The 12,226-nt window shown below is 31.5% G+C and overlaps 2 protein-coding genes across 5 annotated transcripts in view; both read left to right on the forward strand.

Moving 5' to 3' along the window:
• Positions 1-3,506, forward strand: LOC107631874 (the record flags this gene model as incomplete). Its single annotated transcript, XM_016335445.2, is given in 8 exon segments — positions 1-94; positions 170-252; positions 499-632; positions 1,726-1,775; positions 1,903-1,995; positions 2,558-2,649; positions 2,858-2,964; positions 3,119-3,506. Coding segments are annotated over 8 exon segments (695 nt in total), but the record flags the coding sequence as incomplete, so codon positions are not given.
• Positions 7,480-12,226, forward strand: part of LOC107634779 (putative NAC domain-containing protein 94) — a 5,921-nt gene continuing 1,174 nt past the window's right edge. The window contains exons 1-4 of one of the 4 annotated variants that reach the window (XM_021119735.1): positions 7,480-7,708; positions 7,911-8,042; positions 8,117-8,406; positions 8,488-9,557. In XM_021119735.1, coding sequence (XP_020975394.1) covers positions 7,976-8,042; positions 8,117-8,406; positions 8,488-9,246 — 1,116 coding nt within the window. In that variant the 5' untranslated portion in view covers positions 7,480-7,708; positions 7,911-7,975 and the 3' untranslated portion in view covers positions 9,247-9,557. The other 3 variants (XM_021119734.1, XM_016338202.2, XM_021119733.1) reach the window with 3 other exon arrangements.

The raw sequence follows: 12,226 nt of genomic DNA on the forward strand, positions 1-12,226 counted from the left end.
GTTTGGTTGAGGCCACAGCTCTTCCATATCTGGGAATTCGACCTGAGGTGCTTAGTATGGATGAGAAAGCAGAGTTACTCTTTTTAGATCAGGGGTATGCTAATACCAAATACCTACCTTTCACTTATTGCTATTATAACTTTGGTTCTGAGTTAATTATTTTTGGCAGCATCACAACTGCTGTTGTACTCGGAATTATATATGCCATTGCCAGCAATTTCCAGCCACTCCCTCAAGACTTCTTCAAATATGGTATGATCAGTTAACAACCCTTCAATTATATCAAGGTTTCTAAGGTTAACATTTGTCACTTCAATTAAGTTCATACTTCATAGTCACTTGTTTCCACAGCTAAATGTTGTTCTAGAATCCACGTTTTTGTTCTAAAGCTTGTCTTACTGAGGTGTTTAGTTAGCAGTTTGCTTACCTTGAAAAGTTATAATGTTATACACCTATGCTTATTTCCCATTCCATGATAAAAATAAAAACTTGTTTCAGATTTGAGGGACCCTTTCAGTCTTCAAAAGGGTTGGCTTTTGTGGGCGGGAATCGGACTTGTAGGTGCCATAGCTTCCATTGCATTGACAGGAGTAGCTGTCTCATTCTTTAATGGAGAACCCCCACAAAGAGAGGTTAACAATTTTCTTTTAGGAATTTCACAGGCAGATGCTGTTGTATGTTAGTTTCTATCTGTTGCACTCTGAGGAGGCTAGTTAGGGCTTCCACTCAAATAGCATAAATAATCAATCCACTGAATTTAGGGTTAATTTCATAATTTTGGTTGTATATTGCCATCATATGGATCCTCCTAGCTAACTAGAGGCAGATCAGCTTTCCTTAACCGAAGGATGAGTGTGAATTAACCATCGTAATGTACCATATTAGAACTACAACAATGACGGATAAGTCTTGTCCAATTAAGTGAAGTTAATTACATGGATCAGGCAACACTGTATTGTCTTATCATCATTTATGTTTACAATCTACATTCAAATCAATAAAATCTTAGTCTATTTTAATAGTTTCACCTATGATTTTCTTTTTAGCTCTCCTTCTATATTCAGCCATTGGATTCCTCTCCATCTGATCGATCTTCTCTCTTTATCAGAGTTTCTGTGCACTTCTTTCTACATTCCCATATCACATAGACAAGATTCTACCTCCTTTTCCATGATAGGCACGACTTTCTCCCAAATGCACTAAATACTAATCTTATATTGTCAAATGTTTCCACTCACCCAATGTAACAGATTCATCTTTGCAACATTAAGTACATTTTCTTGTTAGTTTATTGCCCAAATTCCTATAAACCCTAAACCAATACAACCTTTTGGGTTTTATAGTTGTGTGGTAAAATTTTTCCTTAAGCTTGATTGGTATGTTTTAGTCAAATAATGCTTGAAATGATACAATTCTCTTTCATCCACATTGCTTCAAATATATGGCATCCTCCTCTGTTTCCAATCATTTTAATCATGGGTCCAAGATGCTTCTAATATATGATTTGTGGTATTGTACCTATTTTCACCTCGAATGTAGAATTTGTGCTTGCTTGTTAAACTTATATTTCATATATTCCTCCTTATTTATATTATATACAAATTTGTGCCTTTGTAGAACTAGTACTTCTGTTCTGTTAATGACTCATTTAAAGTATTGGTGTTAACTTTTATGTGCTTTGATCTCTTGGAGATATCTTATTAGCTTCTATAAATTTCCTTTCAGACTGATGCTCTTGTAAAATTACTCCCGTTGATTGGATCTTCAAATGTCAGGTACTTATGAGATATTCAAACTCAAAGTTTTCTTATATCAACCCTTGGAAAAAAGAACATCAAAGCTTGTATATCGGTTCTGCATCCATGAGTCTCAAGTTACAATTACGTTTAACCTTTTCTGTAGCACTGCATGCTTGGTGGGCATCACTGGTGTTCTTGCACCTGTACTTGAGGAGACACTATTTCGAGGCTTTTTAATGGCCTCCATGACTAAGTGGTACTGTTTTCTTTAATTCCTTCTTGTTCACATATTTAACATAGACTAAAATGAAATATTGATTAAAGAAACTGCAGCTTGACTTTCAAGCAAGACACTTCCTTTGCATTAGACACTAACTGCATAGATAATTGAATAGAGGAGCCTGATGTATGTGCAGCTTTTGTGATGCTGTAGTTGGCTTATCTTTTCCTGAAGGAGAAATTGACTCAGGTTGTGTGGTGAAGTTTCCATTATGAATTTCTGCTTCCTGATATGTTTCTAACGATCAATGTATTTGGACTTGAAATATCAATAGTGGTTCTATAATCAATTTCAACTAGCTCTATTTGACTTGATAGTGGCATACCTGGGAAACTTTTACCTTGTGAAGATTAAAGAATGCTCTACTTGATAAAAGGCATACAACTGAGTTTGAATTCATAGTAAAATATATAGTTAGTTGATCTATGTACGGAGACAAAATTAAAGAGGGTAACCTCAGTCCTGTTGTTTGGCTAGGCTGTTGACTATTGAGCATTAGTGGGAAAATTTCCCTCATGTACGTATGATTTCAATGCAGGGTTCCTACACCGGTTGCCATCATCATTAGTGCTGCTGTCTTTGCCCTTGCCCATCTCACTCCTGGGGAATTTCCGCAGTTGTTTGTTCTAGGTATTCTGCACATACAAGGAAACGTGGACTTCAGAAATGCCAACAAGATTCTACATAATTTTTGTGTAGAAAATGAATACACAGAATGTTTACCTAACTAGGAAGAAAAATTTTAACCCGTAAAAGAAACCTTATTTTTTCTCTTAAAAGCTACAATAGTTCTTTCATGTACACTGATGAAGATAACTTATATTTGTGACATATGCAGGGGCTGCTTTGGGGATTTCATATGCTCAAACTCGCAACCTTCTCACTCCCATCACCATCCATGCTTTCTGGAACTCAGGAGTTATATTACTTCTTACTTTTTTGCTGGTATATATTTTTCTCACTCTTATGGATAAGTTTCTTTAATGTGTGTTGATTACAATGTATATGCCTTTATGCAAATCCTATGAGTCTCTGGAAGACTGCAATCTTCTTTTTTTCTGAGTGCTAAGAATGCGTCTTCTAATGTTTGTGTATGTAGCTTCAAGGGTATGATATCAAAGAATTGTTGCAGACAAGTTGACAGGAACAGTTTCTCTCCTTTTCATAGATGTGGAGCATGTGCAGTACACAGAATAATATATATCCATTTCTTTGTATAACTATGCTGTGGAATACAAGTAAAACTTTCTGGTTTCAAGCATTGAAGAAGTAGAAAATGTACGTACTTTTGTACAAGTTTTTTATTAAGAAGGGTTCGTGTTATCTTGGAGATCTCAAGCTCGAAACATTTGAATTGAAACGTGCATGATAAATTCCCAACTGTTTATGAACGCAAGAGGTGCTAGTGGATAAGCTCAGCTATATATGTATATATTTCCTCAAACTCGAGAAATTCTGGCTATACACTATACACTCACTTTTGCATACATCTACTAAGTATATTTTACATAAAAATATTAATTAATTAATTAATTAATATGCATTATAAAGAGAAATAAATGCATGCTACTTAAAGTTATACAATTATATACTAGTTTGTCTGATACAAGTATTACATTAGTTTGTTTGATCCTTATGGATTATTAATAAACACAACAAAATTTTCTTCAACTCCCAATTTTCTTCCCCAACTTTTTTTTCTGTTATCTGATTTGGAAAATCAATTGAATTTGTCATATAATGTGTGCATTTCTGTTAGGGGAGATCCACCATCTAGAGCAAAAACGGAAGCTCTTGAGAAACAATGTGGTGGCCTTCCTTTGAAGATTGGCTTAGCCACGGAGGAACGGGTCAGCTTCTTTTCCTTTGACAAGGTGGAACTTCCTCTCTACCCTGAAGCTACAAGAGAATCACCCTTTTTTGTTGGTAGCTATTTATTAAAGTTTATAATATGTATGATGCATCCATTGGTGGACTAATATAGTAAATATATAAGTTCTGTTTATTAGAGTGATTGTGTTTTGGCCTTATTTTTTTGTATGAGATGTTTGAACTTTGAATAGTTTTAGATCCTTGTTAAATAATAAAAATATTGCAAAATATTAATCGAAATATTAATGTATTCTGAAAAAAGAAAGTATAAAAAAAAAAATTGTCCAATGCTCTTTAAACAATAATTGTTTAAATTATACTTGAATCAAATAAATAAATTTTTTAAAAATATTATGTACATACAAAAAATTAATTATTAAATAAGTCATTTCATAAATATTCACGTATGTCTTAAAACCTTATGTTTTGTTTTAAAAAATCTCACTTGTTAAAATTATATTAACAAAATTTCACAAAATAAATAATTTTACCGAGTGCTTTAATTTTTTTTATAATAATTGTCTTTTTTTAAATATATTTCGAACTTTTATCACTTATACCATTCTTTTTGATAATATGATAAAAATTTATTATGTATGCACTTAAAATTATAAGATGGAATTTGACTTCCATTTAGAATATTTCAACCGCTAAAGATTAAATGACTAATAATATATTCGAATATAACATTTACTTTAAAGAAAATGTATTTGTTGTTGTATATATTGTATAAATTTTATAAAAAAATTAAATAACATTATAAAAATAGGAGTGAGAAACTGAGAATACTCGTTCTCGTATTTAGAGGGTTGATATGTTTCACGCAAAAAGAGGCTTAAATGGTTGTGTTTGGAGGGTTTGACTCGGTTTTAAACTTTGGTTACACGCTTGGGATGCAAACCCTAGGTCAAGGAACAGACAAAAGGTGGTTCCAACCGAGGGTTAGATTTTTGGGACCTTCACTGAATTTGGAGTCCCAAGTTTGCCACTTGACTCGGTGAACCTTTCCCATTAATTAGTCGTATGGCACTTGCCATCCAACCACTAGACATATTTGGCAAACTTTGGTGTAAAATATGTTACAAAATGTGTCAAAATCTATGATGTTATTAGTACTATTAAAGTTAGTGGGAGGCCATGAATGAAATTGAGAAATTGAGAAATCCCATAATTATTTTGTATTCCCAAAGCCTAGAGGAAATTGCCTTTCACGTGTGCTATTACCACAACGCCCCTGTCAAATAACAAGTTCCTAAAGACATTTTTTAAAGTTCGTCATGTCAAATAATTTGAGGCTCTTTTGTAATCTATGATTTTCCTTATGAATTTCACTCTGAGTTAAAAAATGAACATTACTCATAGTATTTAGAATAATCATTCGAGTACTAGAGCATTTTATATCATAAAATCACTCATCCCAAAAATTTAAGCTGATTTTAGGATTCCTTTTAGATCTAAAGTTCTAATAACATGTCATGAAACTACTCACTCCAAAAGTTTAAGTTGATAGAAAAATATAACACTAATAGTTATATCTCTAATACTAAATTGGACATCTCTAAACTTTTATTGTACACATTGTACAGATATTCCATTGACTCCCTATACTTCCTCTTTTTTTATTTGTTGGAATCTAAGTTGCGTTTCTTTTTTAGAACAGAATAAAATAAGATATTAAAAATACAACATAAAAAATAGAAATATAAAATTTAATATTTTTATATTCTATTTGGTGATAAATTAGAATAAATTATAAAGATCCAATTTATTCTCTTTTTTTTCACTCAAAAAATTTGAGACAAAAAATATAATAATAAAAAATATAATTATGAAAAATTAACAAGAATAATGAAATAAAATAAAATAAATTATAAAAATTTAATTTATTTTTATTTTTTTCATTTAAAAAATTTGCAAAAAAAATATAATTATAAAAAATTAACAAAAATAATAAAATAAAAAATAAAAAAATTGTGTTATTTATTAGTGTTTTTTATTCTTTTTATTAAGATAAACACAAAATACACTAATTTAATATCTTTAAAGACATGCACTATCTCTACCTACCTATGTTCAATCTATTAAACACAATTTTATGCGTCAAGATCCTGTCTCAATATCCTGTTCTTATAAACAACCTAACCCTAAAGATTTTTTTGGTCAAAGTTCATCTTTCTAATATGTTGCTTAAAACCTGATGATCTTATCCATATACAATTATACATACACCTTGGAATGGACCCGTGATAATCCTATTGGATCATGTCTCAAACTATTTAATTTCTAACTGCTACATATTATTAGTCTAGTTCAAAGCCTATGATTTATGAAAAGTGAAAACACAAGTTAAAATTCAAACAAGATTACCTAAACCATAACTGCTATGTAGAAAGTCACTAGCATTATTAAAAATAAAAGATTACACCAACAAGTACATCACCTAAACGGCGAAACCCTAAACTAGTGTTCGAATTTTGATGATAAAGAGAAGAAAAAAATGGTGGAGAATTTTCCTTTGGCCATAGAAGAATGACAAAATGATTATAAAGTGTATAAAAATTTATGACTAGAAGAAGCTAAGTTATAAGTCTGAGTATGAAAGCGAAGAATTAAGTAGCCTTCTGGCCATTGAAAAGATAGATTGAGTGAAAATTAAGAAGGTCAAATAATAACCCCGAAGTCAGAAGCATCATATATTGCAGTAGTCATAAATTTCAGCTAACTCTGAAATTGATAGAGATACATTGGTGGCAATAAACAAATGTTGATTTAGATGAATATAAAAATGAAAATGTTGGTAAAATATATATATAGTAAAAGCGGTCCCCTACTCAAGCACATTAGATTTTGATCACAAGTCCGATTCTATCTCTTGTTGTTATCTAAAATTTGACATTAAACAAAAACATGTAATGCTTATTATTAAACTGTTTCGACCTGACAAACCCAGTGGAATAGAAGCTCTGGGGAATGGAATAGAAACGGGATTTTCGGATTCTGAGAAGCCTTAAAACCAATAATATAATCCAAAGTTAGTCTAACTGGAATTCGATGTTGAATTATATATTGGAGCTTTGTTTTGGAATCAGGTTCAGGTCCACGTTTCCAAATGATATTTCAAAGTTTCAGACCCTCATACATAATTTTATTATTTTTCCTTGGAACTTTGCTTTGTCTTGGCCTCTAGCGGATAGGCTCAAAACTTTCATGTCATTACAATATGTTACTTACCAAAAATGTTATTAATTATGCATATTAATCTTAGAATTAGTATCTACTATACGCTTTTTCTAATTGTAAAGTACGGAAAAAAACTTAATCCATACCTATATACAATGAAACTTGTCAAATTTAATAATAATAAATAATTAACCATATTAAGTATACACTAAATATAAACAATAAAATTTATTTGTGTCTAGCTAATATATAATAATTAATTTTTTTTATGTATATATAGTATTTTTTATAAACAATAAAGTTTATGTGTGTCTAAATAAACACCAATGTTTTTAGTGTAAAAACAAGATTGTTAAATTAATTAAATATGGTAAGATCGCAATCCCCAGATGCTGCTAGTTTGGTGGTGTATGGAGATTCCAGCTTTTGGGTCATAGACAAATAACACACAGCTCTTTAATTAAGTTGAAAGTGTGAATGAATAGTGGTACTTAATGATGAAACTAATGCGACTTAATTGGGTTTGATTTCTAATTAAGTTGGTAGTTGTTCTCTTTTTAAGAGCTTCATAGCAACGCGATCCTCGCAAAACACACGCTCCTTTAAGAGTCACCACAAAAGACGGCTGAACCTTCGGGTACAAGATCCCTTCTCAGGAAGCATATAATCACTTCACTACTTCAACTGTGTTCTCTCTCTATCTATCTATCTCTTCATTATTAGGGTTTTCATTTCTTGATTATTACCAGCTTGCTTCTTCTATATATCCACCTCTTTCAACTCTCTACTCTTTCTTGAGGAGATGGAAGGTGAGAAGCTTGATGAGATCATGTTACCAGGTTTCAGGTTCCACCCAACTGATGAGGAGCTTGTGGGGTTCTACCTTAAGAGAAAGATTCAGCAAATGCCTCTGTCCATTGAGCTCATCAAGCAACTTGATATCTATAAATATGATCCTTGGGATCTTCCAAGTAAGTATATAGTGGCTATGATCTGAATGAACTTAATGATAAGGCAATTAATTAAAAAAGTACTGTATGTGTAGAAGTGGCAGGTACAGGAGAGAAAGAGTGGTATTTCTACTGTCCAAGAGACAGAAAATACAGGAACAGTGCAAGGCCAAATAGGGTAACTGGAGCTGGGTTCTGGAAAGCCACAGGGACTGACAGGCCTATATACTCCTCAGAGGGTTCAAAGTGCATTGGACTCAAGAAATCTTTGGTCTTCTACAAAGGCAGAGCTGCCAAAGGTGTTAAAACTGATTGGATGATGCATGAGTTTAGGCTCCCTTCTCTTGCTGACTCTTCATCCGACAAGACCACTATTCCTCCTAATGTCAGTATTTATTACTCTCTCAAACCCTTCTTAACAAGATCCATCTCACACTTTCTACCTAACTTCAATTTCAACATGCAGGACTCTTGGGCAATCTGCAGAATATTCAAGAAAACAAATGCTACAGCTCAAAGAGCACTCTCTCACTCTTGGGTTTCTACCTTACCTGAAACACCAACCACCACTACCAATGATACAGATCACATATTCCACTTTTGTTCATCCAACATGCCAACAATGATGGCAAAGAAAACTAGCTTCATGACCCAGTTTTGCACTAACTACACTAGTGACACACAAATCCAAGATGTTGCATCATCTTATAAACCACCCTTCATTAATATTAATCCATTGCTTTACAAACACTTTGATCATCATCATCATCAGTTACCACCCATTATTTCAAATGGAGATCTTATAAGCAACGACTGTTTAATACCCTCTTCTACTACTACTCCACTTGAAACATCCTCTAATAGTGCAAAACCTACTATGGATTTTTCTTCATTGTTGCTGAACATGTCATCTTCTGTTCTTGGAGATTTTGCTGGAAAGACATCATCGTCGTCCTCATCCCAAGAGGGTACAGCAGCAACAGCAACAACAATCACAAGTAGCTTCGGTGGTGGAATGCAGGAGCACTACCCAACAATACCATTACTGCGTCAGATGCATCAAGGGAACAACAACAACAACATTGGCATCAACAACAACAACGTGTCTGCTGGCGGTGAAGAACAAGAGTTGGAGAAAGTTGGATCCATTGTTGGGTTCCCATTCATGAACATTGGGGATGCATGGAAGTCAAATATGCTTTGGGATACTTCTTGTCCCTTGTGATATGTGCCTTCTTTACTTACTTAATTAATTAGCATTATTATTCCACAACCAAAGTATTATATTTATACTTAATCCAGTTTAATTAGTCAAAATTAGAAGCCATTGTTTTTATAGCTTCTAATAATTAGGTAGGACTAGCTGAGACTCTACTAGATATCTCTGACTTTTTTTTAAACTTAGATTTATGTTCATTTTATCTTAGCATGTAGAATCTTTTGTTAGGAGTTTACAGTTCCTTTTTGCCGTGGTAGTAGAGTTTAGGGTTTTGTATTCTAAATAGGGATAAAATGTCAACTTGAATGTTTGTGGAATATAATTTTGAAAAACAAATTGAAATTAAGACGCACCAGCTAAGGCAAAATGCTTGGAGAAACCCATATATATTATATAGGTAAATGCTTTAGTGCCTAAAATATGGTGCTTATTTATTAAAAAGAGTTAAAAATTAATATTTAATTTAAAAGATATAAAAATAAATAATTTTTAAAAATTTAAAATTTATTACAAAAAGAAAGTTAGGCAAAATTTAGGCACCAGGTCACTAGCACCATAGAATTGGCCTATATTATATCAGTTTTATCCCATATACAAGTTATTTTTTCATATAAGTCTATGCAAGTTATTTTACCTTAATTTACCTCACACGCCTCTTAATCTAACTAACTTTTCAATCAACGTGCGAATATATAACTGTCTTTTTTAAAAAGATTTTGTTTTCATTTTCGAATTTTCTCAACGTTTTCAATCTACATTCTCTTCTATCTCTCCGTTCTCTGCGTTTCTCTTCTATCGCTCTCTATATTTTTGAACTCAAACTCTAAAATCAGTTTTGAACAGTTATCTCGTTATTAAAAATAATGAATAATTCAAGTTCAGATTGTCAATTGAACCAGAACAAAGTTGATTATTGTTTTGAATCCAATCAAGTGGTTGAGATGTGGTTCGATTCTAGTTAATGTTTTTGTTAGTAGTTTATGATTCTGTAGGTGAATAATGTTGTTTTTGTTTGTGAAAATTGTTGTTCGTCGTTGATGGTTTGAATTGAATGTAATGTAAGAGTTCTGCATTAAAAAAAATATTTTTCTGTATTTGCAGCAAATTTGAGTGTAACATGAAGATATTTCAGTGTATTGTTTAAGAATTTTTAGTGTATGTGTGCTGATAAATTTTGCATAATTCAAAACTCTTCTTCTCCCTCCTCCTCATCTTCTGCTGCTTCTTCTTCTTCTTTTTCATCATCATCATCGTCTTTTTTTTTTCTTATTCATCTTTTTTTTGTTTTACCTTCTCAAGTTTCTTCTTGTTTTACTCTCTTAACAAGAATAAAAACAAAAAAATCAAACAAAGAAGAAGAAAAAACACATAATACTGCAAAATTACTTGGAAAAGAATGAACTTACATTCATTCAACTAAAAGAAAAAAATAAATAAGGAAAAGAAGAAGAAGAAAAAAATGTAGTATTATTAGAGAAAATATTTTTCTATATTTGCAACAAATTTGGGTGTAACACGAAGATATTTAAGTGTAATGTTTAAGAATTTTCAGTGTATGTGTACTGATAAGTTTTGCATAATTCAAAATTCTTTCTCTCCCTCCTCCTCATCTTCTGCTATTTCTTCTTTTTCCTTTTCATCATCATCTTTTTTTTCTTATTCATCTTTTTCTTTTTGTTTTACCTTCTCAAGTTTCTTCTTGTTTTACTCTCTTAACAAGAATAAAGACAAAAAATCAAACAAAGAAGGAGAAGAAACACATAATGCTACAAATTTACTTGGAATAGGGTGAACTTATATTCATTCAACTAAAAGAAAGAAAGAAATAAGGAAAAAAAGAAGAAGGAAAAAAATGCAGCATTAGAGGAAATATTTTTTTGTATTTGCAGCAAATTTGGGTGTAACATGAAGATATTTAAGTGTATTGTTTAAGAATTTTTGGTGTATGTGTACTGATAAGTTCTGCATAATTCAAAATTCTTCCTCTCCCTCCTCCTCATCTTCTGCTACTTCTTCTTTTTCATCATCATCATTATCATCTTCTTTTTTTTTTCTTATTCATCTTTTTTTTTTATTTACCTTCTCAAGTTTCTTTTTGTTTTACTCTCTTAACAAGAATAAAAATAAAAAAATCAAATAAAGAAGAAGAAGAAACACATAATGCTACAAATTTACTTGGAAGATGATAAACTTACATTCATTCAACTAAAAAAAAAGAAAAAAATAAGAAAAAAAGAAGAAGAAAAAAATGCAGCATTAGAGAATATTTTTCTGTATTTGCAGCAAATTTTGGTGTAACACGAAGATATTTAAGTGTATTGTTTAAAAATTTTTGGTGTATGTGTGACGATAAGCTCTGCATAATTTAAAGCTCTTCCTCTTTCTCCTACTCATCCTCTGCTGCTGCTTCTTCTTCATATTCTTATTTCATTTTCTCATAATTCTTTTCGAATTTAGCTTCGCAACTTCTTTAACTTTTTGCGACGTTTTTGAGAAATTTTAATTCTTGTTTGAATTTTGAGCGTTGCGGTTTTGATTGAGGGAGAAGAACTATTTGCGCTATTCAAGAGTTGGAGAAGCTCATATTTACACGCAATCTAAATTGAAAGTTATTTTTGTTGAATTTTAATCAATTTGTATTAAATTTATATACCAAAAAAACTTATATAGAGACTTATTTTGAGTAAACTTACTTTGGTTTAGTCCCTTGGAAATCACGTAGGAGCAGAAGTGCAAGGCAACATATCAACCAAAAACACCAAAGATATGGAAATGAAAAGAAGAAAAAGAAAGAATCAAGAACTAATAATTATAATGTGGCTCAGCTTATCATTTTAGAAACAAAAGAATTAATTTTTAAATTTAAGAATTAAAATGGTTCACCATTTAAATTAAGGCGTTTGCTTCGATACAATGATAAATTCATATATATCGATACGATAAAATTGTGGACAAATAATAAAACGACACGTGGATTATATTATCC

This window comes from Arachis ipaensis, chromosome B03 (assembly GCF_000816755.2).
Source record: "Arachis ipaensis cultivar K30076 chromosome B03, Araip1.1, whole genome shotgun sequence".
Taxonomy (NCBI): Eukaryota; Viridiplantae; Streptophyta; class Magnoliopsida; order Fabales; family Fabaceae; genus Arachis; species Arachis ipaensis.